The following is a 27,772-nucleotide window of genomic DNA, read 5'->3' on the forward strand; positions in this document are numbered from 1 at the left end:
ATTTGTATATAGGTAGTAAGGCTACAGTATAGATGCTAGAAATTTGCTCTGCCATAACTGGAGAAAATTCAGGTTAAAGTGACCCTTGGCCACAAATTGTACCTTCATTTGCAACTAGACCTAGTAACTGTAACTGTAACTCTGGCATACACACCAGAACCTAAGGCAGACCAGGGGGGGATGAAACGCTATGTACAGCTGCAGAACTATCTGGCCGGGTCTGTCTCGCCTCACTCTCTCCATCCCAGAGAAAGTCCGGCTCTTACAGCTGCTATCATATCATGGCTGGCCGTATTCTAATATACCTGCATGAGAGAAGAAACAAGAAAAGAAGAAGGGAACGCAATACGATGATGACAGATGGGGCAAATGATGGTGTTCAACGGCAAAAGAAGAAAAAGAAGAGTAAACCAACCTTGTACATCTGACCTCCCGGTTATCCGAGCTGGTGATCGCAAGGGATATTGCAATGCATACCAGATCAACTGCGGTGATGGTCAGAGTCAGTCAGCTGGGGTTATTTGCTCAGATCATTAATGTATGCTCATCCAGATTGGTGGGATTTGGTTGGAGTTCAAACCCGGATACCGTGGTGTTTTATATGGTTCGTGTCTCTCGGACTGTTTGTTATGGGGGCCTGCCCCGGCGCGAGTGGGAGCTTCTTCAGACTTCATATGAACTCAAATCAGGCGGGCATTGCTGTATTGGCGATTCCGTTGGAGGGGACCTGGCGTTTGGCAGCGGGGTGGGACGGGTCCTACGCAGACAGTCGATATCAGTCATACCCACACACGGAGAACGATCGAGCACTAGGCGACTTGCGAAGAGTCGAAGTTCGTATGGTAGCCGGTTCGCTGCTCGTAAGCTACTTTGGCTTTCTTGCGTGCACTTACGTCCAAGGATTCGATGTTGCGCTTCTGGCCGCTGATCTCGGTTTTCTTGACGATCTTCTTCTTCGGGCGGGTTGGGCGAGTCTCTCCCGGTTGGAACACGTCCTCGGGAAGGTCGAAGCTGACGGGAGTTAATCGGTAACTTGTGCCGCAGGGAATGGGCCACTCACTTGCGAACATGGGTGATCGCTAGATCATTGATACCGGGTTGGTATCCTGGCCACGAGGTGCATGTCGACTTGAAAATCTGGGCATCGGTCGAGATATCCAGCGACCGGGAGGCACCTACAAAGTCAGTGGATTCACGAAGGTGGACGATCCTACATACCTGGCTCGAGTGGCTTGAGCTCCAACCCAATATAGTAAGTCGTCGTGTACATGACGTGAGTGTCATCGACGGGCTTATTCTCGGCTGCTGCTACATCAGTGTTCTCCGCCCCGTTCTGGGCTGCAGCCTGGTGAGCCGCATCCTTCATCTCATCGGTGGTCTCAGTCTTTGTTCCCTTATCTTGGTACTTGGTAGACCCGGTCTTGACAGCCTCGATTTCCTCCTCCGACGAGACACGATGGACTCTCTCGAATCCCTTGGGAAAGGGGTGAGCAATGGCGATAGTTGCTTTCCTGTCTAGTGCTCCAACAAGATGTCTGATCTTAGATTCAACAAGACCCGACCACACCGACTCCGCCTCCTTGGTTCTGCTCGAGGCGGTGATGCTGAGGTAGTATTTGTAATCCTTCGTGAAGAAAGTGTGTCGCGCGAACAGATCTTCCCAGCGCAGCTGTTTCAAGAAAATCTTGTCCACAATATCTCCACCACGCTGAAGTTCACGAAGAATAACTGCCTTGGTGGACATTGAGACGTTGTGGGTCGCGCACATGGAGGGGTAGGCAGGAGTAATGATAGGCATCAGGTGGAAACGGTCGCCGTGGTAAATCTATTTGTTCGTTAACTGCCATGCCAAATACCCTGTATGTTGCTGTGTCTTGTTCTTACCTTCGGATTCCAAACCTTCATCTGAAGAGGCCCATCTTCAATCGGCTTCAACAGAACCGGCTGAGGCCAAGCCCACTTGTTCATGATCCGAAAGAATTTGCCCACAATCACCGAGCCAGTAGCCTGGGGATACAACTGACACACTCTGGCCACCAACATAGCCCAAGCAACACCACCCGGGAAACCGACAATATTGGAATAAATCGCACGGCCTGTTCAAGATTTAGTAAATCCCATTCTAGAATAAGGGGCGAAGCGCTTACGCTGAGCCCAAAGCTTGATGGCGCGCAAAGCGAGCCGGAATGTTTTCTGCTGAGGTACGAGCTCCAAGATTTCATCCGTCACACGAGTGCCGTTGAGCGATCGCACCTCCCTCTCATCCAAACCACGCAAATAATCATTGTTCTTGAGATCCAGATTCATAGGAATGGAAGGAATTATCAAGCGAGCAAAAATCAGATCGATACTGATGCCGGACAATTCGAGCTTGATGATCGGAACGTAGGCGTCTGGGACCGGGGTCATCTTCTCGATAGCTCCCGGAGCAGCCATCTTCTCTAGAATTGGGGGGAAATCGGAAAAGAAATCATCGATAATGACATGCTTTGGGCCAACAACCAAGGTATCAATATCCGAGCCCGGCCCATAAACGCCCAGGCGATAACTTCCGTACGTGAAGATCTTCCCTCCGGCGGCCTCGACAGCTGCTTGGGAGAGGCCCTTCTTCCGACTGACTGTTTTAACGAATTCGACGGTGACACGCTGGATGAGCTGCAATACTTGTTTCCTATAGCGCAATTGCATACTTAGCGCCCATGCTCGCCGACCTTCACGAAACCATCACGGATCGGCCGCTTACCTTCGTTCCGTCTCCGCAGGGCTCTCAAAATTATTCTGCACCTTTAACTCCGTGATAAGATCATCGTTTGCTGCAAGCTCGTCTGGGGTCGGTAGAACGGTGGAGATGGGAGGGGTAACTCCCCATTGTCTGACTGGTGGTGCCGCCATACTGAAAGTGTCCAAGTAAGTGAAGTATTACAGAAGCATGCGCTTGCGCCGTCGACCAACAGAAAGCAACTCGGCACAGGAACGGGGTGACAAAGGAACGACTAGAGAAGAAAATGAAGATTTACTGAGACAAAAAGAGATATGTGACCGACGAACCAAAGACGAAAGAAACCAGCGAAAGGAAAGGGAAGAAGGGAGCAGCGCAGAGGGATCGGAGTTGGGAATGAGGAGGCGCTGCCTGGCCGAAAAGAGCAAAGGTTTATCGCCTGCTGACTCAGCCTATCAACGATCACGTGGGACTGCCAATGGGCATGTAACACTAGGGATGGAGCTGTCTAGACGCCACCAGATGTTTTGATTCTTAGTATATTTCAGTCTGGAGATATGTATGTGTTGTGGCAGCGCGAGAAATGAAAGAGATGTTGACTACAGATAAAGTAACACCAGAAACTCGCTACTACCAAATACTCCGACATTGATGCCGACGATCAACAACCAATCACTTGGCGTGTGTCGATAACACAGTCTCCCGCTTATCGGAGGTAAAAGAAAGGAAGACAAAAGACATGAACAACTTTCAATACCTGTCAAAGAACTCAGCCAGCTGCTCATCCAGCCATTTGACATCCTCTTTGCTTTGACCTGGACCGCCGGCCCAATCTACACCAGGAAGTGTTAGCGTACATTCTCGTTGGTATGACATGGAACACACGTACGTCCCCAGATCGAAGGAAAGACCTTCAGGGTCCCGATTCCCCGCTGCATGAAAGCAACCTCGTATTCCGAGTCTTCCGGCCTGTGGACGGGTGTCAGCGTTAGCCACACCTAAAAGGAAGGCACTTACGGAAAGTAAAGGTCCGTCTTGCTGGGTAACACCAGAGTTTTGGCCTTGATGGAGCCCAATGCTTTCTCAAAGTTGCCATTGAATGGCTCCTGCTTGGACACATCACCATTCTGCCATGTTTGCAGCATCGTCAGGAGGTTTCCAGGATCTAAAGCCTATTAGCGACAAACATACATCGGTAAAACACACAACACCTTGCTGCTGACCGACCTTTAGAAAGCGCCCAACTTTCCCAGAAGTTCTGCATAAAGTCCTCTAGATCCTTGAATCCCAAGGCGGTTTCATACAGCTTCTCCCGGTAAAAGGCCTGTGAGAATCCCCTGCACCAGTCACTGCATTAGCAGACCAAACAGTAGACAAACAAAGATCGACCTGGCCCTTACCATCCTGCATACCCCCTGCCAAACGCTTTCAAACCAACCTCCTTCTCTGTGTCACTCCAGGTCCGCAAGGATTGCTCAGCCTGAAGGAGGCCGCCATTCCCGGACCCCGCTGATGGGATGTGCTTTGCAGCCAGCAGTGCACTTTTGACGCCCTCCAGGAAGACCTTGTTGTGAAGGGAAGTCTTTGCAGAGCCACAAAAAGGGACCGCCAGGTCCATGAAGTCTGGGTACTGGGTGGCCCATTGATAGGTTTGGGCTGCTCCCATCGACCACCCGATCACTGCCCGCACATGAGTGATTTTCAAATGCTGTGTCACTAGCTGGTGCTGGGCACGGACATTATCATAGAAAGAGCATTTTGGGAAGGGCCCAGGATGGGCGTAGTTTGATGGAGAAGTCGACTGACCGTTGCCGAACAGCGCAGGGACGATGATGAAGTATTTCTTGGGGTTGAGGGTCTTGTCCTCGCCGATTAGCCAGTAGTTGTCGGAGAGCACTAGAATTAGACTATTGTTAGAAAAAGTAAAGAGCAGTCTACAGACCTCTTGGATCGTATTAAAGAAAGTACATACGTCCAGAGAACCAAGAAGGATAGACAATTGCGGGGGAGGCGGGGTCTCCAAAGGTCTTGTATGCGAGGTGAGCGTCAACAAGCTTCTCTCCACTCTGAAGCTCCCAGTCGCCCAGTTTGAAGGTGTCGTACTCTTCCTGCGACATTTTGGAGTATGCAAGATTACTGAAGGTGAGAGGAAGATAGGTTGCGCACAGGTGCAAGCTGGTGCAGTAATGCGTGAGGGGATGATTGAGGGGATGGCTGGTGCTGATGGGCTTGATCAATGGCGGCTACAGTCGGGCTGGTTAAGTTGCCGTTCCCCCTCCTCTCTTCTGTCTGTCTCTCTGTGCTAATCAAATCTGGGTATCATTATTGCCTGCACTTCCTGCTGTTATTTGCCAGCTTATCACACGGTCTCTTGGAGCGGAGGTGCTTATCGGATGTTATCTATAGAGTATCCTGATAAGCCATCTCTGGCTCGTTGTCACTCTGGTGCCGTTGTCTTGACCACAGATGCGACTCGCAAGTCCCGGTGCAAGTGTATAATAATTGAAGCCCTTAAAGAGATGCTAAGAAGAAGCTAAGTAGATACAATGGAGGCTTATGATAGTTGTAGGGTCTGAGTCATTATGGGCTATCTAGGAGGTCTGTCTAGCAGTGTCCTGAGCATTACTCGATGCCCATGCACGTTATACTAGTAGACTTCGGAGCATTGTATTATATGGACATTGAGATTAAAGAGATTGATCTACAAAACAAGATTGAAATACTCATTGAAGGACTATGAGAGAATATCTGCTAGCATCTGCTGGGATATCACGACATTCTAGCTAGATACTAGCCATGCCGGGCTAGCACTAGTTAGATAATCGCCCTGCTGTGAGTCATTCACGCTGCACCATAATAATTTCACCTGTAGACATTTCTAGTCGGGAGAAACATACCATTGATTCTAATTAGTATCTCGTGTTTTTTTAAGTTGATAAAAATATAAGCTTTCCGTTGAATTACGCCCTACCTAGTCTCTAGCCCCTCCACCATGTCTAGTACCACCAAGAAAGCCCTCCTCCTCGGTGCCGGCTTCGTCTGTGAACCCGTCATCCAAGCCCTCACCCAAGCAGGCATTCACGTCACCGTCGCCTGTCGCACTCTGCACAGTGCTCAGGCTCTAGCTAGCAACTACAAAAACACAACAGCCATCGCTCTTGACGTCTCCCAGGACGCTGCAGGTCTCAACAACGCCATTACCAAGACAGACATCATCATCTCCCTCATCCCATACATCTACCACGCCACAGTCGTGGAAGCCGCCATCGCGCATCGCAAACCGGTTGTCACCACCAGCTACATCTCCCCGGCACTATGGGCGCTCGATGAAAAGGCCAAATCCGCAGGAGTAACAGTGCTCAACGAGATCGGTCTAGATCCGGGCATCGACCATCTGTACGCTGTCAAGACGATTGACGAAGTACATCGTGCGGGAGGACAGATTCGATCGTTTACAAGCTGGTGTGGTGCGCTTCCTGCTCCTGAGAATGCAGATAATCCGCTGGGGTATAAGTTCTCGTGGAGTCCGCGAGGTGGCCTCCTTGCGTTGTTGAATTCGGCACAATGGTACAAGGATGGGGAGCTGGCTACAGTGGAAGGGAAGGACTTGATGGCTGCTGCAGAGTCACAGAAGATAACTGAAGGTTTTGATAACCTAGTCGGGTATCCCAATCGGGACGCGGTTGGTTTCCGTGATTTCTATCGTATTCCTGAGGCGGGCACTGTGTTTCGTGGGACTCTGCGCTATGCTGGGTTTCCAGAGATTATCCGTGCCTTGGTGGCTATTGGGTACTTCTCGCAGGATGAGGTTCCTGCGTTGAATGTGTCATCGTCCTCTGCAGTTACCTGGTTGCAGTTGACTGCACAATTACTAGGTCTTCCGGCCGACTCCTCAGAAGAAACTGTGCAGGATGCGGTGACGGAGAGAATTACTTCTTTTCTGTCGACCGAAGAAACTAGTCGCGTTGTGTCTGGCCTTCGTTGGATCGGTCTGTTCGATGCGAGTGTTCCTGTGAATGGGCGTGACACGCCTCTTGACACGCTGTGTGCGGTATTGGAGCAGCGGATGGCCTACGAGCCAGGCGAGAGGGACATGATCATCTTACAGCACGCATTCGACATTGAGTGGGTGGACGGTTCCAAGGAAAAGAGAACAAGCACCCTTGTCGAGTACGGAGAGCCGACTGCTCCCGGGTCTCGCAGTGCTATGGCGAAGCTGGTGGGATTACCTTGTGCAGTGGGTGTATTGGCGGTGCTGGAGGGTCGGATATCGCAGAAGGGGATGGTAGCACCTTGGACGACAGTTGAGATTGCGCGTTTGCTCCGGGAGGAACTAAGTGAGCGGTTTGGGATTAAGTTGGAGGAGAAGGTAGTCGGATAGTTTGAATTTGATCGTCGGATGTGCGACAGCTAGCAGATTCTGTAGTCTGCATTGATCGCAGTGATACTGCAGGCAATACATTTTATTGATTCCTTTTTATCAACACTCTTTGCCTGGATTGGGCCATCATACGTGAACTCTCATTCAAGCGCAAGGGCCGCAAGCATGGATAAACTGTGCTGTCAGGGCCAGTTTCCTGACAGGAAAAGCAAGCGTCCACCACAACAATGGCGCTTCGCCAGAAGAGCCAATGGGACCGCCATGTCCTCTGCCAATTATTTTCTAACTGGCAAAATTTGTAATGTCAAATTCACCAGCCCGTAAGATCAACATGATCAGCCCGTCGAGAGAATGGTATTGTGACCCAGCGGGCGTCTCTCATGTCGTGGTAAGGCCTGTGCTTTTCTTCCCGCCGGGCTCGGGCAACAATCCGACATGGGGGTGAGAGGCAACGCCCCCAAGCTTACTGCAGGCACACCTGCTGCAAGAATGTTTCACAGTGGTTCAGATGCAGCTTCCAGAGGCATGTAAGCAGCTGGGCTGACTGTTAAGCGGATCCCCGCACGGCTACCATCCGTCAATGGAACTGGGGAATGACTGGCCCTATCCATCCCTTATCCCCTTCCTCCCCATCAGTCAACCATCAAGGGTCGGTCTGCAATCTCCTATTTGAGCCGTCAAAGCGGTGGCCATTGCTCGGACTGTCCTTTCCTCCGTCTTGACTATCCACTGGGTAATTTCTTCACTGATCTAATCGACTAGTTTGTGGAGCAGGACGACTGCTGCTAAAGGATAGTCATACGCGCCAAGTCACGCCCTAGCCGGTCTCATTTCACACCATGACCAGCTGCCATTTTCATAACAGGATAATCAAAGAACTCTCAGCATGGGTGGAAGTCAGAACGAACAGAGTCGAGTCACTATAGATTTACGCATAATTATAGATCTTCCCCGCACACGAGGTATGTCCAGCCTGCATGCTATCTGTGGCTGAGCACCTCAGCCAGAAAAGAGAGAATGATCGCCGCACGAGAACTGCTCCGTGGCAGGAAATGAGACCGGACGCTACTAAACAAGCGCGATGATCCACGGCTCACGCCATTCGTCCAATCACTTTAGAACCTGCACACCATCAGCCACCGGCGTGTGTTCAATGGTGATGGTGGTTGCAGGCTGATGCATGAGCACCCGTTCTATATTTGTCCTCCTTTTTTTCGGCTGGGTTTTGCAGTCTCTAGTAATTGTTTGGTCTAGAGTCCGTCGAGGGTTCGTACCACCATGGCTCCATCCTTGCTTATCACGAAACACCTTTAATATGTAGCTGTCGCATTCCTCGCTTCACTGTTTATTGCAGGCTTCTGGTTTAATACTTGAACTTTTTCGCTTCCAGTGAATTAGCTGCCTTCCCGTATTTTCATACTGCTACTACTACTCAAATAATGATGTGCTAGACATCCTTCCTACTACCCCATGTTAGAGCATCTACAGCATCTGTCGTGAGCGAACCTTCGCAATGGCATATACCGTCGCTTCCACGGCATCAATGAGCACATATGGATGGGATTCCACTCCAACCCTCTCACCACATTACTACGGTCTGTCTCCGCAGCCATCACCTCAACCCTCACCACAACCACAACTGCAACAGCCACACCTACAGCTGCAGCTGCAACAAGATCAAACCGACCAAGAGACAGCCAGCACATTCTGGCGATTCCTAGCATCATGTTCCTCCTACCTCGTGCTAGCAGGGTACGTACAAACCCTACCACTTCATACAAATACCAACTAAACCCATACAATCCAAATAGCTTCTTAGTCCTCCCTCTAGCATTCAACACCGACGACGAAACCAACAATGAAACCACAACAACATCTTCACAATTCAACTCCCACGCCGATCCAACAACAACCATAATCGCCGCATCCGTGCTAATCGCAATCGGCTACACAATAACCCTCATGCTAATCTACTTCCAAAGACACGAGCGCCAATACCTCCTCCACTCTATATACATGTACATATCCCCCTCCCTCCCCACCACCCTCCGTATCTACCCCCTAAATAATCATCTATTAACATGGAACAAAACCCCCAAAAAGACCAAACACAACAACCTCCCTCCTCTCCCTCCTCAACATCCTCCTCAACATCCTCTGCCGCCACCCAACCCAATCTCCGGGCCCATTATCCCCGCTCCAAACAACCAGTCTCGTGCTTCCTAGCGTCTTCGCATTCCTGTATACCCTGGGCGCATTATTCATCTACGCAGGCGATATCTTCATCTTCACCAGCAGCAGCAGCAGCAGCAGTCCTACCACCAGCGGTAGTGGTAGCAGAGGACGAGGAAAGAAGAGGAAGACTAAGAACCAAATACTAACAGAAGAGGAAATGCAACGCCAGCAGCTGCAGCGACTGTTGGATCAGAGCTCGAGTCCGAGACGAGGGCCGAGCCCCAAGGTCGTGCAGAAGACGTTTCGCGTGAGTGCGCCGGAGAGGATTAATCCTGGGAAGGGGTGGGATACGTTTACGCCGGATTCGAGGGTTGATGGAAATGGGGGTGAGCATGGGAATGGGAATGGGGGTGGGTTTGAGGGGAGGTGGGGGTGATTTAGTGAATCTGTGACTTGCTTTGAAATGGAGATCCGGGGGGGGAGGATGGGATGGGTTGGTCGAGTTGTCGGTGGTGTTTGAGGTGGTCTACTGAGTGATAAGTAGTAATTATATGAAGATAATGTGTATTGACTATGGGGTACGGATGGTGTGCCGTATGGGGGGAATGGATTGTGTTTGGTAGCCATATCCTTGTATGGCATGCGCCATGTCTAAATAGACACTGTATCCAAGAACTACAGGGAGACTGAAGCATAAACTGAGAAAACTTCGTTGATGATGGTTGGATGTTACTAATTGACTTTTAATGTACAGATACAGACAGATATCAGATGTTGCTCTATTCCATTTGCGATCTCCAGACTTCTCTTTTTACCAGAAAAATCTATTGAAAACAGTTTACGCAACGCAGGTCTAGTGAGCATTATAATACACCAAAAAAATCCTCTATCACATCCTCATCTATTTGGAGATCTCAACACCGCCGGTGGCACCGAGGACACGCTTGATGTCACCGTAGATGGCGAACTGACCAGCAGTCAAGGTACCAACCATGAACAGACGAGCACCGATACCGGCGTAGGAGCCACGGAAGCCGAGCTCCTTACCGATCTTGATCAGACGGGAGACGGTACCCTCACCGGGCTCACCAGGGGTCTTGTTGATCTTGGAGAGCATGGTGTCGGCGGGCTGGGAGACAAGGGCAGCAGCGAAACCAGCAATGAGACCGGAGCCAAGGTTGATAGCAGTCTTGGTACCATCGCTGGCGGTGTTCTTGTCGACCATACCGTAGATAGCCTCAGCAGCCTTCTCGAAAACGACGAACTTGGCCATGGTGTAGGGAACCCTGAGAAACTTTTAGCATATGATTTGACTTTATTGCAACTTTTTGCTGCATAAAGGTAACTTACTGCTTGAAGAGGATAGGACCGAAACCAGAGTAGAAAGCACCGACACCCTCGTTCTTGAGGATCTTACCGAAACCGCTCACGAGACCGGTAGCGAAAGTGGGCTGGGAGACGAGACGGATACGGGTGGCCTCAAGAGGGCAGAGAGCGATGTCAGCGAAGAACTCAGCGGCAGCGGAGGAAGCAAGGTAGACAGCGGTGCGGTTGTTGGAGGCAGTCTCGAGACCGAGCTGGTTGATCCACTGCTGCTTGAAGAACTCGTAACCACCGAACTTGAAAGCACCCTGGAGGAAGTAACCGGCGGCGGTAGGACCGAGACCAGTGAGGAGAGCGCCAGCACCCTCGTTGGCAATGACCTGACGGAAACCGCCGATCATACCACGGTTGTAGGTGACGGGGTCAAGCTGGATTCTGGTCTTGACGCTGCAGGACGAAAGAAGAGCACGTCAGCAACGGGCTTCTGAAAGGTCGTTGAGATGGAACAACAATCGAGTCGCACACTCGGTCGGAACAAGGCGCGATCGAAAGCGACAAATCGACAAATCGACAAACGGCGACATGATTCCGACTTACACATCGACAGGAGTGAGAGCACCGTGGGTGACGGAGCAGCAGACAGCACCAGCGAAGGCGAATCTGGAGTACAGCTGGAGGCCGGAGAGCTGGGGAGCAGGGGCGGCGGCAGGCGCCTCCACCTTAGCGCTGGCGGACATTTTGTGTATGGGGGTATATGAAAAGAAGAACAGGGAAAAAAAGGGAAGAGAGGAGTGTGGAGAAGAGAGGGAAGAGGGAGAGGAGAGCGAAGCAATTGAAGCTTTGCAGAGTTTGGGAAAGAGAGGGAAGAAAATGGAGACCCGGAAGGAAGAGGATTTGAAAGGGATGGCCGGCCGCTGCTTTGGCACTAGCGGCACCCGAACCCGAAAACTTTTCGCGGCCAATGCGTGCCTTGCCACAAAGCCTTTAAATCCGATCGCCCGGTCAACCGACAAATGAACGAACGAACAATAACCCCGTCATTGAGCACCAGCGTTATAGTCCCCATCTGATTGACAGTTCGAGAGGATCGATCCCTCCCTCGTCATCGCATCGAATTGTTCAGTGTTTGATGTGTTGTTGAAGATCGGTCACCTGCGGTGTTCCACCCTTAACTCCGGTTCTTCCGGGCAGGGTCTTTAGTAGGGTCAGGTGCTGGCCAAGTTGACGGGCAAACGGCAATATTTTGTGAAGTATAACGGGGTTTTCTATAGTACAGTATCTTAAGTAGAGAACCTATCTACGATGTACTCTTAAAGAGAGACACCAATCATTCTCCATCACTGTTTAATATCTCGCGACTTAATTTACCGAGGTCTAAGACAATTGAAGCCAGGTTGTTGCGACAACGGCAGCCTCAGGCATACAATGTCTGAAAAATCAACATCTACAAAATGAACATCCTACTTTCTCTGGCCATGGTTTCTGCGGCAAACTGAAACTGTCGAATTTACCCCTTTCGCCTCTTCCGAACCCTCACGACAAAGTTAGAGAAGTGTCTGGTTCGGCAAATAACCATTCCATCCTCACCATCAAGTGACGAAACCTGCCATGGCCGCCAAGCCGTGCTGCCCACTGATTGGTGCAGTTTCTCCTTTCGGTCAACGGTAAGCCGACGGAGAACTTCTGCTTGGTTCATAACGATTTGTGCGATTTTCTCCCCTCAGGCATCAACATTTTATCCTCGGAATTGGTGTCTAGCGTTGCGACGCGATTGATGCTTGACCTACATACTTAGACCCTAGACCAGTATACGTGGTGGCATCTGCAAGGAACGCTCTAGAAAACATAGGAGAACCTCCTAGGGATATGTTTTGCGCCCGAAAGGCACAGCAATCAGCCCCATCTACTATTTAAAGTATCAACACACTAAAACAGGAGGCTTTAGTGGCTGTTTTTCTGATCGACCATCATACCTTAAATCATACCAGACAGCTATCACCAATATGACGTGTTTTGCAGTATATACATTTGATACATCTAAGACCTGAACCACGGTGGAGGCTCTCTTTTTCATCACTGAATTCAATCTTTCTCAGCTTCACACTCAAAATAGGATACTTCTCCTTGCTTTTCACCCTTGTTGATACCGTTTCCGAAAGTAGAAGTACGGCATTTTCTCCATGTTATCTTTCCTCCTATGGTGCCATCCAAAGAAGAGGAAGGAGAGACAACTATGGAAGCAGATTGAAGGTTAGCCTCCGTAATCATCAAGGTGCATTTTATTGCAAGTTGAATCCCCGCTTACGTGTCCACCAACAGAAGAAGCTGAGCACTTGGACCAGCTTCCATCATGGGATGCTCCCGACAACACTTTACTGCTGCAAGCCTTTGAATGGCATGTGCCAGCTGACCAAGGTCATTGGCGTCGTCTTCACCAGGCCTTACCAAACTTCAAGGCGATTGGGGTAGACAACATATGGATCCCGCCCGGGTGTAAAGCTATGAATCCATCTGGTAACGGGTATGATATTTACGATCTGTATGACTTGGGAGAATTCGAGCAAAAGGGGTCTCGAGCTACTAAATGGGGTACCAAAGAGGAGCTCCAGTCCTTGGTAGCTGCAGCCCAAGATTTCGGTATAGGTATTTACTGGGACGCTGTCCTCAATCACAAGGCGGGAGCAGATTACGCAGAGCGCTTTCAAGCTGTCAGGGTTGACCCACAGGGTATGCCATGACCTTATTCGACTAGTTTCGGGTGCACCTGTTAACTTGGAATTGTCTAGAGCGTAATATGGAAATCGCCCCTGCAGAGGAAATTGAAGGCTGGGTGGGATTCAACTTCTCTGGGCGTGGCAACCACTATAGTTCGATGAAGTACAACAAAAACCACTTCAGCGGTATCGACTGGGACCAGTCGCGTCAAAAATGCGGAGTCTACAAGATCCAAGGACATGAATGGGCGAACGACGTCGCCAATGAGAATGGAAATTACGACTATCTCATGTTCGCCAACTTGGACTACTCCAACGCGGAAGTACGACGCGATGTTCTGAAATGGGCCGAGTGGCTCAATGCTCAATTGCCTCTAAGCGGCATGAGGTTGGATGCGGTCAAACATTACTCGGCTGGTTTTCAGAAAGAGCTTATTGATCATCTTCGAACTATTGCTGGGCCAGACTATTTCATAGTGGGCGAGTACTGGAAAGGCGAGACCAAGCCGTTAGTTGACTACCTGAAGCAGATGGACTACAAGCTATCACTGTTCGATTCCGCTCTGGTTGGGCGGTTCTCAAGCATTTCACAGACACCAGGGGCGGATCTTCGCAACATTTTCTATGATACATTGGTCCAATTGTACCCAGATCATTCTGTCGTAAGTTGATTGTCATTTTGGTGGGATCCCTTACTGACCACTAAAAGACTTTCGTTGCAAACCATGATACTGTAGGTGCAATATGCCCTTTGGCCTCATTCTACTAACATAGATCCAAAGCAACCAGGTCAATCCCTCGAAGTACGCACACCGCCCACTTTGATTTTACAGATCTAACAGATGTTCAGGCGCCAGTAACATCATTCTTCAAACCCCTCGCGTACGCCCTTATCCTTCTCCGTGACCAAGGGCAACCATGCGTATTCTACGGAGACCTTTACGGCCTCCAAGCCGATGTCAAAGATCCAATGACACCGTCTTGCAGGGGCAAGCTGTCCATCCTCACCCGAGCTCGAAAGCTCTACGCATATGGCCTGCAACGAGATTATTTTGACAAGCCGAACTGCATCGGTTAGTGCCTGCTTTCGTTATTCACTACCGCACACTGACAGGAGTAGGTTTTGTCCGCTACGGTAACCGTCGGCATCCCTCTGGTCTTGCATGCCTGATGAGCAATGCGGGTCCGTCGAGGAAGCGGATGTATGTTGGTCGACGACACGCCAAGCAAACATGGACCGATATCCTGCAGTGGTGTGATCAGACTGTTGTCATTGATGCCAAGGGACATGGAGAGTTTCCGGTTAGTGCGATGAGCGTGAGTGTATGGGTGAACTCCGAGGCTGAGGGGAGAGATAGCCTCTCACATCATTTGTATGTCCCTGCTCACAGTCTTAGTACGGATGATTTGCTGACGAGTGCTGAAACTAGTGATGAGGACATATACAAACTAGCTTAGTCGCCTCGGGTATCTGTGATGACTACTAAAAAAGCCCAAAAAAAACATACTACACAATCTTCTATGCAACAACCTCTCTAACCAACCAATCAAACCAACAACGGCGTATCAAAGCACCCAAACCCCTTGACCACACTCATCTCATCCACATCCGCAAACTTCGTCTTTAACGACCAGCCCACAGTCTCATTTCTCAAAATCTCCCCCTTCTTCCAAATACACAGCCCAAACACCCCCACTTCCGAAATCACATCCGATTCCTCCACCCCTTCCCGCGACATCAGCACATTCCCCACAACAGGCGACCTAATCCTCTCCATCAACACATACCTACCCCATTCGGATTCCGAACTCATCCCCAACAGAAACCCCGGGATATCATCCCCGTAGATATTATGCCCCCCGCCTTCCAACGACGGTTTCAAAATATACTTCCACGCGGTATCAGGATTCGTCGCTAGCCTGCGCGCATAGCGTCCTTCCTCAGAATCACCGTCCATTGGGTACATAGAGACAAATGTATCTCTAATAACCGACACTTTCTCTTCAGTATCAAGAAACCTCTCCAACACCCCCGGACCCATAAGGGCTTGCTGCACTTTCTTAAACGTTAATATATGTCCCAGCAACGACGGACACTTGATAGCCCGCGACTGCTCAAGCCTGACTCGACATTCTGTCCCCGCGGCATCATACTCATGCACTTCGAGCCCAGCACGGAAATACACGACTGATATTTCCACCGGCTGTCCTTTCCCTCTGCTACCTTCACCTTGCAAATGCGGATAAAACACCAATTCCCGCGTATTGCTAAGACAAGTCCTTTCCAGCACATCATCCCCCCACTCAACCCTATACGTCGGGACAGGAATATCCCTATCCCAAAGTGCATATTCAATAGGCAGTTCATCAGCAACGTTGAAGTTGTTCGGCTGGACAATGAAAAGCACCCCTGTCTCGGCAGCGAGATTGCACCGAGCCGGGCCATATATACCATGCACCACCGCGAGAGAATCAGCCAGGCCTTTGATATTCCCATTCGTAGGTAACGATGACAGCGTAATCGGACTCTCCCCTTTTCCCTCCTTCGCATCTGATAAGGAACTATAAACTCCCGTCCTCGTCAAATACCGATGCATATCCACCACTTTATTCGCATGACAGCCTCCCGCGCACGCGATGGTGTTGAACTCGACTTGTTTCAATTGCAGCCCATGCTTCGCATTTTCACTCTCATCAAGGCTAATCTCAACCTCATCCCCTCCCTCCTGATTGTCATTACCATTACCATCCCCAGGAACATGAAGCATGTAATCCGACCGAAACAACCCCATTGATACATCTGACCCGTATCCCCCTCCTTCTCTCTCATTCGTTATCCGAATATGAATCTCCCATAATATCCTGGCAAAGGGATCCACAGGGAAAAGAGGCCTAATGACTTTCTCATAGAGCCAGGGTTCGTTGTCTGAGAGACGGGCGTATAGTTCGTTGTAGATTGGTTGGAGGGTATGTTGCGCGTGGTGGAACAGGGCCCTGGGGAAGGGGGTGGGGAAGATGCTGGTGGAGATGGGGTAGCTGGATGTGCTGTTGGAGGGTTGGGCAAGGTTGATGTGTTTGAGATGCATGCCGTGGGTTAATTGGTAGTTGAGGATTTGGGTGGTTAGGTGGTGGCCTTGCATTTCGGGGGTCGTGGGGGGGTACATGTTGATTGTAATGAAGTTATTCAATTTGATTTTTGGGGTGTGGGTGGTTTGGAGGGTTTCGGTTTGGATGTGTAGAGGTTGAGTGTTGAAGTTGAAGGATAAGGCTGAGAGTATGTGCACTGCCTCGTTCTGTGGGTTTTTGGCTGGGTTGGGGGTGATCATACTACTACTTGGTTGTTTTGGCTATTGGGCTGGTGGATGGAGGTGTGCCATCATTCTATACCACTTTTCTAGTAGTTGTTTAATTTGGCAATTGGGATGGTTCAGGAGGTATATCACTTATCACCAAGGTAGTAGATGGTCAATAGATGATGGTGAGGGGGTGACTTGAATATGGAGATAGGATAGTGTTGAGTATATATTGAGATTTGTAGCACTGAAAGTACTTATACTAGTTGTTTGCCAGCCTTCGTTTAACATCTATACCGTGAAGTCCTTATCTTATCGCTTGATTTCAGTGCAAAAAGCCATAGAGGTTTCAGACGGTGAGTAGTACAGTAGTAATATATTCTAAACTGCGAGGAGGGGTATAAGCGACGTCATAGATCTTTCCCTCTCGAGGCTTGTACTCGTTGGTGTGCAGTAACTGCATCACGACGCGATCACCTACGTACCTACTTATCATTTAGTACTATCAAAACTGAATCAAATGACAGCTTATTGAGCAGGATGTTATCTCTACAAAGTTGGCAACGGCGTGGAATCCGGCTGTGGATGCCGAGGATCACGCATTGCGGGGTCCTTTCGGCGCTGACAAACCCTTATCGGCCCGGGCATCGGTAGTCAAGGACTAACCCCACGCACTTTGTGCCTTCCACATGCCTCCTTGGCCGTGGAATCTACGTTCAGCCGGTCGTCTGCGGTCGTGGAATTAAGCGTCGGTCAACCTGGCCCGGATGGAGTGAACACCTGCGCGCCCAACTAACGCAATGTCAGGACAAAAAAGTGTCCTTGCCATCCTCATGCGACGCTCCGTCTTCTCTACCGTTTCCTTCGCTTTCAAGCAACCTGTCAAGTTTCAGTAAGTCTAGGAGTCTCCCTATCCCCGACGGTCATCGATCCACGGGGGGTCGGTGCCGGCGACCCCACGGTTAACCCTTGCGCATACTAACATCAGGCAGTAGCTGCAGGATCCCATCTCGTCGCCTAAACCTCTACAGCCCCTCTCGAGCGTTTAGCCAAACATCCACCATGTTCAAAGTCGGTGACGATTTTGAAAAGAAACAAGCCTCCCGGCCGGAGTTCAAGCGTGACGTTCCCGTCACTTTCTCGCAGCCACCGAACCCCAGCTGGAAACAGGGAGAGGGCGCCAACGATGGCGGTGAGAGCTTGGAAAAAACCACATCGAGATCGACCCTTACGAAGAAGGGCGACCGGCCGCCTCCAATTATAAGCTGTTGATCTCGGGCATAGTCCCTCGTCCGATTGCGCTCATTAGCACAAAGTCCAAGGATGGAAAGACGACAAACTTGGCACCGTTCAGTTATTCGAATGTCATTAACCATGACCCTCCGCTCTTCACGGTCGGAATTGTTGGCTCCCTGGACAAGGCCAAAGACACACTGAAGAACCTGGCGGAGACGGAGGAGTGTGTGATCAACATCATCTCGGAGCATTTTGTCGAAGCTGCCAATGCGACGGCCATCAACGCTCCTTATGGAGTGTCCGAATGGGAAGTCTCCGGGCTCACCCAAGCACCCTGTGCCGTTGTTCAGGCGGCCCGTGTGAAAGAGTCCATCCTGGCGATCGAAGGCAAGCTGGTGGAAACCAAGGAGTTCGAGAGCCGGTCTACTCCTGGCAAGAAATCGGGAGTGTTGGCAATAATTGAGGGTGTTCGTTTCTGGGTGAGAGATGATGCGATCAACGAAGACAAGAGCATTGTCGATTTGAAGGTGCTGAAGCCTATTAGTCGGCTGGGAGGCATTTCGTACGGGCGGACCACCGACGCAATCGAAATCCCAAGACCGCAGTTCTAGATTCGGCTTAGATCTTGGCCATTTCGATGAACTAGTGATTGTGGTGCCTCGTTTCTAGACAGGGATGGGCCGTTGAAAGCTCCGTATTGCCTCGGTTCATCGTATACACTAGAATAGTTACCTCGGATAGTTAGAAGATAGATTTGTTCAGCTAGAGAGTTCATAATAGATCGTGAAACTCAAAAGCCGTTATAGGGAAGCAACACCGCGATGCGCTCGTCAGCATCGCAAATTATAGAAATAACCGAAGCATAGCAAGCAGGTCGGAGAAGAGGCCGACCGGCGGTTGAAGCGTGGGGATGGGAAAGTGGATACGTGCCATTTTAAGGTAGGAGAAACTCCGGGCCTCCGGACGGAGAAAATGGAGGAGAGAGTCCACTTTTTCCATCCCCAGACGGAGTCCAGACTCCATGAGTCGAGGCGATGAAGATCCAGCTGCTTGGGACTTGGAACAACAATAGAAACAAGGCTCCTGGGATGTTTCTCCTTGGAACGAGGGTTTATCGTATCGCTCATTCCAACCTTCCTGAAAGGGTATAACTTCTGAGACTGACTCTGACTCGCTCAGATCAGTTTCTCGTGTGCAGTTCTCCCTTCCACTATGGTACGACGGTGCACTAGTCGTCTAGTCGGTACGACACGGTAGCTGGATCCAGCCCAGTACCAGTTGCAGTCCAGTCATGGCTGGCGTGTGTCCCGACTCTTAATAATAATTAAGCGGGTAACTGACTAGTAGTAACGTCAACACTTTGCAAGTCACATGGACCACTGGCGATGGGGCAAAAGACGGGGGAGACGGAACAGAGCCTGTTAGTTACTTTTTCTCACTTTGTCCCTGATCCCTTCGGTATGTGACGGGACTACGCTTAGGGTCGGATCGAATGATCCTCGAAGGAGAGTTCAAAGTACTCTGTCGTAGTCTCCTTCATCTTCCGAGTGAACGAGTCAATACGAAAGGCGAGAGAGAGGCGATAGACGGGCCAAGCGAGGCCGGTCACTAGCTACTACTAAGCCAGCGGTCATCCTCCCGCCTGGCCTGGAGACAAACCAGGCATCTCGTGATCGGTAGAAAACAAAGAATCCCCATCGAATCCAACATCCCTTCTAGGCGGTCAGGCTAGAATTGCTTGGGCCTTGCCTTTTGAGGTGGCCTTTTTTTTTCCCCGACGCACCTGAGGAGGCAGGAGAGCCAGAGCAGCCAAGGGCTTAGCTGGCCGATTCTCGACCCAACAATCAATCAATCAATTCCTCTGCCCCCTCCCGTTGACTTGTCTACTGACTGCTAGCTAACTAGTAGTAGTCCCTTACTAACTTAAGTTATACTTCTGCGTGGTGTGTCCCTCTGGCGCAAGCGTGACCAGGTACCTTACTACTAACTTTCGCTGCTCTGCTTCTCTTTTGCTGTTCCCGCTGACGCCCTACGGGGTAGAAACAAATAATATCATTTGCAGCATAACATTTGCAGGGGATTATTCACCAAAAAGGGAAAGAAGATAAAAAAAAAAGAAAAAGAAAAAAAGAAAAGAAAGAAGTTCAAAACGAGAAGGAAAATTACCAACTAAAAGGAAAAAGAAAACGAGCGTGAGACAGGGAGTGAGTAAACTCACCCTCTTTTCTCCCCTCATCCACTTCCGCTTCCTTTTGCCTCTCTATCCCGCAACAGTCTTCACCGGACACGGCGTGGGATCTTAAGACACTTACGTCCATGGATTTTTCTCTCCACTTGGTGCTCCCATCCAAGGCTCTTCCATACCGCCGTTCTCCTCGTCCTCTTCACTCTCCGCTGGCGATTCCCTTGTGTCTTATCCTTGGGAACGATCGTTCGCCCTAAGTCCTAGACCCTTACAAGCAGGTGCCCAATGTGTCGTGACCCCGGATGATAACTTGCTCGCAATGAGCCACCCTTCTCCCCAGAAGAACGGCGGCAATAATGTTCCCCCTCCCAGACAAATCCGCTTCGTTTCAACAGATGGGCAGCCCCAAACCAAGCGGCGACGAGTTAATGCGGCGTAAGTTGTCATGCCCTTTCTTTCCTCCCCATGCCTCCGGTCTGCTCATCCTGTGATGAATCTAACCTGATCGCTCCCCCGTGGGGCCAACTATAGATGTCTGACGTGTCGCAAGCGCAAAATCCGCTGCTCCGGCGAACAACCAGGTAACCACTAGCCTGATGTCTGACTTATCATGGCCATTGTTTGACTCACCTGCTCGCATGATTAGTGTGCAAAACATGTTCCGATTACAACCATATCTGCCAAGGGTACAGCGAACCATCTGCCCACGCCCGGTCTCAATCCGATGCCGCATCACGAACTCCTACAATTGCCCCTCTACCGACTCCCGGTGATGCGACAGCCTTGCGCGCGGCGCGGAAGGCCGCAAGTCGCTCCCCTAGTTCTCCGCGCCGAACCATAGTGCCAATCACTGACGGTGTGGATAAGCCCTCCGAAGCACTCAAACCGTTGGAGCCGAAGGAAGAACCACTGCCGACAGACACATCCTCGCGAACAACAAAAGAGTTCGAGCAACCGAACAACGGGGCCAGTCCAGAAAGCAGTACGTTATTGGGTCTTTTCTGGCTTCTCGAATGCCTTGTATGGGTGGCCATGGCTCACCAGGCTCTTTATCGTCTAGGTCGCACCTCGCTAAGTAGCAGCGCACGCACTCATGTGCCCTACTTTAGGTATTTTGGGCCAACAGCTATTGTCCCTGGCTTCAAACAGATGGTTCGCACACATATGTCAAGAGGATTCTCCAAGTTTGTATTGGTTAACGCCCCCCGCAGGTCGTCCAGGTGCGAGGTTCGCGCAAGAGCAATCCGTCACTGTCATCAGGTCTGCACTCCTGACTGTCCTACTCTTATTAGCTTCTGCAGGCGACTGGGTTGCGGTTCACCCACAGGCCTAGCAAATTCAGCGACACTACCTTGCACGCCCGGCTAACCCATTGTCTTTTAAAATGCAGAGTCTCTGTCTCCCCTTCGTAGTCCCAAATTCGCAGATGCGGGCTTAAATCACCACAGCCATTTACCCGACACTAGAGACACCCGTGATTACAACTCTATCCCTTTCTATGATCGCGACGATTCCCTTTCTGTCAGCAACTTAGTGATGCACCTATGTGACCTTTTTTTCGTACATCTCGGGTGCAGCTTTCCGTTCCTTCAGCGAGACAGGTTTCTGCGCGATCTGAAAGACAAAAAGGTCGACACCATGCTGGTGGATGCCGTTTGTGCATTGTCTGCGAGATTCTCCCCCCACCCGCTGTTGAGTCCGCCTCAAGCTCCAACCATCGATGGCTCTGAGCCGCAGATCGATCTGAAAAAGTCCACTCGCGGACAACCATTCGCCCACAGAGCAATGAGCGCCCTAGTTGATACTCTCTCGTGCCCGACGCTTTCCGGAGTGCAGGCGTGTCTGTTACTTGCGTATGACGAGTTCGGCTCGAATCATGACAGTGGTCTTTGGATGTACTTGGGAATATCCATACGGATGGCCCAGGACCTAGGTATGCAGAAGGTCCAGGGTTTGGAGTATAACTATGGCCTGAGTGGGGTCACTCCAAATGCAGTAATGACTGGGCAGGCTGGCAAGTTGAGAGATGACCAGTATGATGAGCCTCAAATCTCTCCAGGCTCCGCCCAAGATATGCAAGATACCGAAAGCCGACGGGCTCGGGAGCGTGAACGGGTTGACAGCTTCTGGAGTATCTTCTTCCTCGACCGAGTGATCTCGTCAGGAACAGGTAGACCAGTGACCTTACGCGACGAGGACATAGAGCTTTGCTTTCCACTTCAGTCTGAGTCCCGGTTGGCCAATGGATGGCCCGCACCTTTTCCACCGCTCATCCGTATAATCCATTTGTACGGAAGAGTGACGGATCTCATCAACGGCATACAAGATGTGAACCATGTAACATCGGATACACTGAAAATGCTGGCCGGTATGGAGAGTGATTTGACAGGTAGGTCCCACAACCTCTACATAATTCGTTGACAAAGAGCTAATCAGGCCGATCTAGGCATATACCAACGCCTGTCGCCTCGACTCCATTTCAATGCTGCCAATTTCCAGGCGTACGTCAAAGCGAAGGAAGGAACCAACTTCATCCTGCTTCACTTTGTGAGTTCCGCCCTCGGACGTCTTGATTGCTCCAGGTGACTAACCTGAACGCAGTGGTTCCATACGCTGATTGTCCTGCTTCATCAACCTACGCTTCTGAACTCGTTCGGGGGAACCATCCAACATCTTTATCCGAACAGCAGAGAACTGTCGATGTCGTCGGCCAAAACCATCGCCGATATACTGTCTTTCTCTGAACTCGTGGATGGGAGAAGCTTCATCGGCAACCCTTTCACAAGCCAGCCAATGTATATTGCCGCATGTGCTTTCCTCATGGAGAGCGCTTATTACTCGTCACCCTCTTCAAGATCTGGCTCGCCTCCGACGCAGCCATTGCTGGCAAATCAATCCAGCGGTTTCGTGATGCCGAATATGGATCCCTCGAGTGGAGCCGATCGAAAGCCGACCGCCAAACACATACTTCTTGCATCGGCCGCAAAGGAGAATTACCAGCGGTGCTACAAAGCGCTAAAGGCGCTCGAGACGTATTGGGAGGGTACCAAATACATTCTCACGGTATTAGACCAAAAGGCGAAGGGCATAGTTGATCCGCTCTTGTATACGACCGAGGAGATGGAAAGTGCAGTGGAAGTGTCTGCCGTCCAGCCTTTTACTGCACCACCTTGGCAGCGTACACAACACTCCTTACCTGCTCCAGGCGAAAGAGAACGCCCAGCAGATGCCCACGCGCATTCGGACGGAAGACGGTCGCCTAAAATTGACCCAAGTCAAGGTGAGCTTTCTCTTACCTATCTGCTTCTTGCGACCGGAAGGAAGGACGATCTAATTTGTCTCAAGCTATCGGGTGGGCTCTGACGGGCGCAACCAACTCGTCTCAACCAAACCTGAGTCTTCTGTATCAGTTACCCGCCCAGGCCGAGCCTGTGTCAGACAAGCCAACATATTCATCCCAGTACAGCCATAGCTACCCTCACCTCCCCGTACAATCTGGCGATAGTCAGAACCCGAATTCTTATCCACATTCTCTGGAGCCATCCAGAAATAGGGGGACTACGACGAGCACATCGATGGCACCCGGCCCGGAAAGATTTTCGCCGCTTGCACCCTCTGGACAAGTCACCACTTCTGAAGCCAATTTGCTCCTTGGCTTAAATACCTCTTTCCCAAGCCCCGCATCCAGACCCTCACATCCGCGACCAACATACAATCATCCTTCGTCTTCTTCTAGGTTCGAATCTCAGGCGCCTAGCTTTAACTATAGCTTACCTGCTGGCAGCGACCAGCAACACGGGGACGGCCAGATGAACGCACGGACAGTTCTCCACCCTGCTGTGGGCTCCCATGCAGGGGACATATTCATTCAGAGTCAAGACATTGACATGGCCACGCTTCAGCAACAAGATCAGCTCCCGTTCACATTCAGTGGGGAAATTCTTCCGTGGCTGGAATATCTGCCACAAGACGTTCTTAATTATTTTGGGGAACATCAAAACTACCCTGCTCTGATGAGCCCTCATGATGAAACGCCACAAGCTCCCCATTGAGTGTGTACTTTGCTTATTACCCATACGATATTACTTGCCCGAGTCGGCTTTGTCATTGCTTGTCATGATCAGAGATAATATTCCTCTGGCGTTCGGGGATATATCTACACATATTTCACGGGCGGGAACAATTCAAAACGATAAACATACTGGATTTGATGTCATTCAATGTATATTGGCTATGATTGCTTGGAAATGTTGCATGATTCATGTTTTGCATCGGCGAGCATGTCCCAGGGTGTTCACTGTATGATTCTGGGGACAGTTTGTGATATATGAGTTGTGAGCGTGTTCGTATATTTATTATTTATGAGACCTGTAATTGTAGCTAACTATATCCCCGGATTTAAGTGTTATCTTTCTGCTTTCTCCAGGTTTCAGCCTTAGTTTTCTAGTGATGATGGGGATCTCCAGGCTAGAGCGGAGCCCATCAGCCAGTCAGAAGGACTGCAGGGATGTGGTTGCCCATCACGACCGGGCGGTGAGACAACAAGCAACAAAGCATCCAATCCCCCCCGGATCGCCATCTCCAACAGCTTCTCTTTGAACTGAATGGTATGCGACCTAGAATACCATCTTGCTTCCATCTAGCGTGGCCCATCGAAGCTCAGCATTCTTCGTGAGATCCACAGGCTCACTGGCGGCCTTCTACTGGTGCTCGGATAGTAGTGGGGAACCAATTTCCTTTTATACTTTATCTTCGTCGATACTGTTCTATGACCAACCTCCATGGACGACCACTCTAATGACACCCAATTAACTGAGTATGCAGTTCCTACAGGCGAGGAAACCGACATCTCTCAAGGCTTTGCCTATGACCAGCACCCATCGGATTCCCCGAAGTTTCCGACGGCGCTATACGGACATCATGCCGAAATCGGTCCTTCCAATGAAGACACACAGATGTTAATTCACGACGGCGGCTACAACTCTTCGGATTCTTCTACGCATCACTCTGGTCACGCATTGAACGGCGATCTGGATGAAGACCTCCGTCATCAACGTTCCAGAGCTTCGAGTCGCTCTTCGGTCTCGTCGATCCCTGCCTCGGTGCTCACAAACATGGCGGATGGAATGAAGACGGCGATACATGACAATATGCTCTCTCACAATTGGCAGGACCATGATATCAAGGCGCATAGCAAGCTGGACGGACATTTGCGCTCAATGCGACACCGGGAAGCCGCGTTCCGGAAGCCAAGCTCGGTAAAAGCAATGCAGATGCACACGGAGGATGAAGGGGACGATGATTTTTTGACCCCACCCAAGCGCAGAGGGGGGCAGCGCTTCTCGGATATTTCAATCAGGTCTGCCGGTTCATCGCCACTAAGAAAGTTTCACCATTATTCGCCCTCAGGGTCTGCAGGTAAGCCCAAGGTTAAAAAGGAGTACCCCCTGGTGCTTCTTCACTGTAACCTGCTTCCGCCCTCTCTCCCAGTGCCAGGCGCAATGGGCTACCACAATCAGAAGATACTACAAGAGGTTCTGCCTCCGGAGTATTGGAGACGCTGGAAGCTGCTGGAAGAGAAGGTCGGATCCGGTGTGCTCCGTGAACGTGGGGTGCTTATCTCTCACCCGGAGGACCTGTATGACTTGCTGGAAGAGCGGCTACTGGAGAGTTTAGAGCTACAGCGGCCAAGACTGGATCATGGGCATTTTCTGGGACATGATGAGAACGACTCTGAGGGGGACGATCAGTCTGTAAGAGAAAGTGCTACGGATGAGGAAGAAGGGGAGGAGTGTCCTGATTGTGGAGGACACGTGGTTCGCCACAATAACGAAGGCAGGAAATGGGAGATCAAAGTGTTCGCAGCCAATGGGCTGATGAGAGCTGGGGCATGGGCAGCCGCTTGGAAGGAAATGGAAAAGGTCGACGTTGAGGTTGGCCTTTGGCTTCCTTCGGAGATCAGGCGAGAGTTAGAGAGGCGATTGTTGGAGCAAGAGATGGACCACTTTGAGAATCGACTGCAGGTGCCGCATTTGCAGGCGCCTGAGGATGAAATGTCCGCTGAAGTGCGCCGCCCTTCGCTACATGGCCGTACACCTTCCTCGGCAATTGAAGAGCCCAGTCCTTTTGTTCCAGAAAAGATCGAATCCGCCCCAGCTACAGAGAAAGAAGCTGCTCCAGAGCAACAAATGCCAGTGCCACAGTATGTGCCACGATCAAGTGATGATATTGATCTACAGACATTGCTGGTGAACTACGTGCGAGTATTGGCTAGTGACCGACGCAACGTCGCAATTGCCGTGCTCAGCTTCTTGGTTCTGTTCCTCGCGGTCAATTCTGGGCCCCAAGCAAACCAGTCGGCTCTCCGGCCCTTTCCCCAGGACATTCTGGAAGCCGCATCTGCTTCTACATCAATTATGTCGCCGATGCATTCTTCGTCTGCGAGATGGGATAAGCCCACGAGTTGCGCAAGTTCAAGCATTGAGACCCAGCATATTGGGGAAATAAGCTCGATCACTTCTAGCTCTCGGGAGATTCTGCAAAGCGCGACGACGACCTTGGGTTCAGTAGTGATTGCTTCCGCGGAGATTCCCAAGCCTGAATCCGATGATCCCCCAACGCCACAGGCAGAGCCCGAAGCAAGCTCTTCTGTGGAAAACCCGCTTGCTATTCGAGTTATAGAGCCGGTGACTCCAATGAGACTAAAGCCTATGGAGAATCTGGGGACGGAGGCCCCACTGGACCGTCCAGAACCAATTCAACCGGTGAGCCCGGCAATGGAAGTAGCCATCCATGCGAACCAAGAGGCGGACGACTGAACGACGTACATGAGCCATAATGCCGATAGGATGTGATTGACGACCGATATGAGATAATTATTATTTATTTTGCTTATTCTGTCTGACTTGTTTGCTTCTCTGCCGTTTGTGCCTGTTTCCGATTAATATCTCTCGATATGGCCTCTGTATTTACCTCCAGAAGTAGCGACCATCAATATGTTAACATTAGTTGCGCTGATCTACCTATCACAAACGATCGGTCAAAGTTTAACACTAACGTTGCAAGCGCGCCACTGCAGGGCAGGCTTGAAGTGACAGGTCATGGCGATAACCCGCTTCGGGCTCAATAAGATTCGATAACCTAGCACCACATCGTCAATCGTTTCTCCTCTCCTTGCTGATGCCCAGCTAATCAGCTAAACACATGATTAAACTCTGTATGTTTAGGGCCGTTATCAGTGCAGTGGCAATGCCAACTTCTGACTCTATTCCGCGTCTCCAGAGTGAAGTTCACGGCTTTTTATGAACGACATGCAAAATCCACATTTTCGCGCATCCGCGACCTGCAATAATATCTAAATTTATTGGATTCCCTAATAATTGAAGTTTGCGGTGAGTACGACAGTCTGCATCCTGCTAGGCATGTCCCTCTGCTGGTAGGCCCTGCATATGACGGATCCAACATCTTGGCTATCGGACGGCATTATGACAAGCCCTAACCATGATCTTTTCGCTATACGTCTCGGGTTCTCCATCCCTTGCCTTGATCTTCGGGCATCAATGGTATCAAGTCTATGTGCCTCTTTACTTCTGTCATTATAAAAGCCTCAAACTCCTCGCAGGATGAAGGGGACTCAAGCACGACAAACCAGTCCGCGACTCGGCCCTGTTCGACTGTATATATTCCGTGGAACTAGGTAGTTGGTTCCTTGTATATTTTTTCTTCTTTGGTTTCTTGAGCCCCAGC

The 27,772-nt window shown here is 50.5% G+C and overlaps 10 protein-coding genes across 10 annotated transcripts; 6 read left to right on the forward strand and 4 right to left on the reverse strand.

The window, feature by feature from the left end:
* Window positions 1-98: 98 nt before the first annotated feature.
* BDQ94DRAFT_148202 (polynucleotide adenylyltransferase) lies at window positions 99-3,090 on the reverse strand. The gene is made up of 7 exons (XM_026767152.1): window positions 2,744-3,090; window positions 2,148-2,671; window positions 1,885-2,096; window positions 1,219-1,825; window positions 1,061-1,175; window positions 416-1,011; window positions 99-296 (listed from the first exon to the last, which is right to left on the reverse strand). Exons 1-6 carry the CDS (start codon window positions 2,890-2,892, stop codon window positions 810-812), a joined length of 1,809 nt encoding a protein of 602 aa, XP_026623644.1. The 5' UTR covers window positions 2,893-3,090; the 3' UTR covers window positions 99-296; window positions 416-809.
* A 19-nt stretch (window positions 3,091-3,109) lies between these two features.
* BDQ94DRAFT_148204 (homoserine acetyltransferase family protein) lies at window positions 3,110-4,968 on the reverse strand. The gene is made up of 6 exons (XM_026767153.1): window positions 4,692-4,968; window positions 4,120-4,615; window positions 3,947-4,056; window positions 3,737-3,884; window positions 3,609-3,688; window positions 3,110-3,552 (listed from the first exon to the last, which is right to left on the reverse strand). The coding sequence occupies exons 1-6, from the start codon at window positions 4,834-4,836 to the stop codon at window positions 3,470-3,472; spliced, it is 1,062 nt and encodes a 353-aa protein (XP_026623645.1). The 5' UTR covers window positions 4,837-4,968; the 3' UTR covers window positions 3,110-3,469.
* Window positions 4,969-5,600: 632 nt separating this feature from the next.
* Window positions 5,601-7,199, forward strand: BDQ94DRAFT_148206 (Saccharopine dehydrogenase). The gene has a single exon (XM_026767154.1). It carries the CDS (start codon window positions 5,712-5,714, stop codon window positions 7,098-7,100), a length of 1,389 nt encoding a protein of 462 aa, XP_026623646.1. The 5' UTR covers window positions 5,601-5,711; the 3' UTR covers window positions 7,101-7,199.
* Window positions 7,200-8,613: 1,414 nt separating this feature from the next.
* Window positions 8,614-9,711, forward strand: BDQ94DRAFT_172707 (uncharacterized protein; the record flags this gene model as incomplete). The annotated part of the gene is made up of 3 exons (XM_026772015.1): window positions 8,614-8,852; window positions 8,912-9,118; window positions 9,204-9,711. The coding sequence occupies 3 exons, from the start codon at window positions 8,614-8,616 to the stop codon at window positions 9,709-9,711; spliced, it is 954 nt and encodes a 317-aa protein (XP_026623647.1).
* A 6-nt stretch (window positions 9,712-9,717) lies between these two features.
* BDQ94DRAFT_148209 (putative mitochondrial phosphate carrier protein (Mir1)) lies at window positions 9,718-11,867 on the reverse strand. The gene is made up of 3 exons (XM_026767155.1): window positions 11,196-11,867; window positions 10,626-11,045; window positions 9,718-10,561 (listed from the first exon to the last, which is right to left on the reverse strand). The coding sequence occupies exons 1-3, from the start codon at window positions 11,333-11,335 to the stop codon at window positions 10,177-10,179; spliced, it is 945 nt and encodes a 314-aa protein (XP_026623648.1). The 5' UTR covers window positions 11,336-11,867; the 3' UTR covers window positions 9,718-10,176.
* A 911-nt stretch (window positions 11,868-12,778) lies between these two features.
* BDQ94DRAFT_172709 (glycoside hydrolase superfamily) lies at window positions 12,779-14,770 on the forward strand (the record flags this gene model as incomplete). The annotated part of the gene is made up of 8 exons (XM_026772016.1): window positions 12,779-12,848; window positions 12,918-13,325; window positions 13,385-13,974; window positions 14,022-14,045; window positions 14,095-14,115; window positions 14,163-14,385; window positions 14,433-14,685; window positions 14,743-14,770. 8 exons carry the CDS (start codon window positions 12,779-12,781, stop codon window positions 14,768-14,770), a joined length of 1,617 nt encoding a protein of 538 aa, XP_026623649.1.
* Window positions 14,771-14,815: 45 nt separating this feature from the next.
* BDQ94DRAFT_65707 (glutathione synthetase) lies at window positions 14,816-16,530 on the reverse strand. The gene has a single exon (XM_026776269.1). It carries the CDS (start codon window positions 16,474-16,476, stop codon window positions 14,860-14,862), a length of 1,617 nt encoding a protein of 538 aa, XP_026623650.1. The 5' UTR covers window positions 16,477-16,530; the 3' UTR covers window positions 14,816-14,859.
* An 875-nt stretch (window positions 16,531-17,405) lies between these two features.
* BDQ94DRAFT_161128 (flavin reductase family protein) lies at window positions 17,406-18,452 on the forward strand (the record flags this gene model as incomplete). Its single annotated transcript, XM_026769327.1, has 3 exons — window positions 17,406-17,497; window positions 17,598-17,797; window positions 17,842-18,452. The coding sequence occupies 3 exons, from the start codon at window positions 17,406-17,408 to the stop codon at window positions 18,450-18,452; spliced, it is 903 nt and encodes a 300-aa protein (XP_026623651.1).
* Window positions 18,453-20,898: 2,446 nt separating this feature from the next.
* BDQ94DRAFT_148216 (putative C6 transcription factor) lies at window positions 20,899-24,422 on the forward strand. The gene is made up of 6 exons (XM_026767156.1): window positions 20,899-21,178; window positions 21,238-21,286; window positions 21,417-22,415; window positions 22,473-22,573; window positions 22,628-23,306; window positions 23,372-24,422. Exons 1-6 carry the CDS (start codon window positions 21,059-21,061, stop codon window positions 24,076-24,078), a joined length of 2,655 nt encoding a protein of 884 aa, XP_026623652.1. The 5' UTR covers window positions 20,899-21,058; the 3' UTR covers window positions 24,079-24,422.
* A 996-nt stretch (window positions 24,423-25,418) lies between these two features.
* BDQ94DRAFT_148221 (uncharacterized protein) lies at window positions 25,419-27,049 on the forward strand. The gene has a single exon (XM_026767157.1). The coding sequence runs from the start codon at window positions 25,528-25,530 to the stop codon at window positions 26,842-26,844; it is 1,317 nt and encodes a 438-aa protein (XP_026623653.1). The 5' UTR covers window positions 25,419-25,527; the 3' UTR covers window positions 26,845-27,049.
* Window positions 27,050-27,772: the final 723 nt, after the last annotated feature.

The sequence above is a fragment of the Aspergillus welwitschiae genome (assembly GCF_003344945.1).
Source record: "Aspergillus welwitschiae strain CBS 139.54b unplaced genomic scaffold BDQ94scaffold_28, whole genome shotgun sequence".
NCBI classification, from domain to species: Eukaryota; Fungi; Ascomycota; class Eurotiomycetes; order Eurotiales; family Aspergillaceae; genus Aspergillus; species Aspergillus welwitschiae.

Bases quoted from the DNA above. Each gene is read 5' to 3' on its own strand.
- BDQ94DRAFT_148216 (XM_026767156.1), top strand. From the start codon at position 21,059: ATGGCTCACCAGGCTCTTTATCGTCTAGGTCGCACCTCGCTAAGTAGC. The intron at 22,574-22,627 runs GTGAGTTCCGCC...ACCTGAACGCAG, and splicing joins ACTTCATCCTGCTTCACTTT to TGGTTCCATACGCTGATTGT. The intron at 23,307-23,371 runs GTGAGCTTTCTC...ATTTGTCTCAAG, and splicing joins TAAAATTGACCCAAGTCAAG to CTATCGGGTGGGCTCTGACG.
- BDQ94DRAFT_65707 (XM_026776269.1), bottom strand. From the start codon at position 16,476: ATGTACCCCCCCACGACCCCCGAAATGCAAGGCCACCACCTAACCACC.
- BDQ94DRAFT_148206 (XM_026767154.1), top strand. From the start codon at position 5,712: ATGTCTAGTACCACCAAGAAAGCCCTCCTCCTCGGTGCCGGCTTCGTC.
- BDQ94DRAFT_148202 (XM_026767152.1), bottom strand. From the start codon at position 2,892: ATGGCGGCACCACCAGTCAGACAATGGGGAGTTACCCCTCCCATCTCC. The intron at 1,176-1,218 runs GTATGTAGGATC...CTGACTTTGTAG, and splicing joins GCTCAAGCCACTCGAGCCAG to GTGCCTCCCGGTCGCTGGAT. The intron at 1,012-1,060 runs GTGAGTGGCCCA...AACTCCCGTCAG, and splicing joins GCGATCACCCATGTTCGCAA to CTTCGACCTTCCCGAGGACG.
- BDQ94DRAFT_148204 (XM_026767153.1), bottom strand. From the start codon at position 4,836: ATGTCGCAGGAAGAGTACGACACCTTCAAACTGGGCGACTGGGAGCTT. The intron at 3,885-3,946 runs GTCGGTCAGCAG...AATAGGCTTTAG, and splicing joins AAGTTGGGCGCTTTCTAAAG to ATCCTGGAAACCTCCTGACG. The intron at 3,553-3,608 runs GTACGTGTGTTC...TTCCTGGTGTAG, and splicing joins CTTTCCTTCGATCTGGGGAC to ATTGGGCCGGCGGTCCAGGT.
- BDQ94DRAFT_148209 (XM_026767155.1), bottom strand. From the start codon at position 11,335: ATGTCCGCCAGCGCTAAGGTGGAGGCGCCTGCCGCCGCCCCTGCTCCC. The intron at 11,046-11,195 runs GTAAGTCGGAAT...TTCGTCCTGCAG, and splicing joins GCTCTCACTCCTGTCGATGT to CGTCAAGACCAGAATCCAGC. The intron at 10,562-10,625 runs GTAAGTTACCTT...AAAGTTTCTCAG, and splicing joins GGTCCTATCCTCTTCAAGCA to GGTTCCCTACACCATGGCCA.
- BDQ94DRAFT_148221 (XM_026767157.1), top strand. From the start codon at position 25,528: ATGGGCTACCACAATCAGAAGATACTACAAGAGGTTCTGCCTCCGGAG.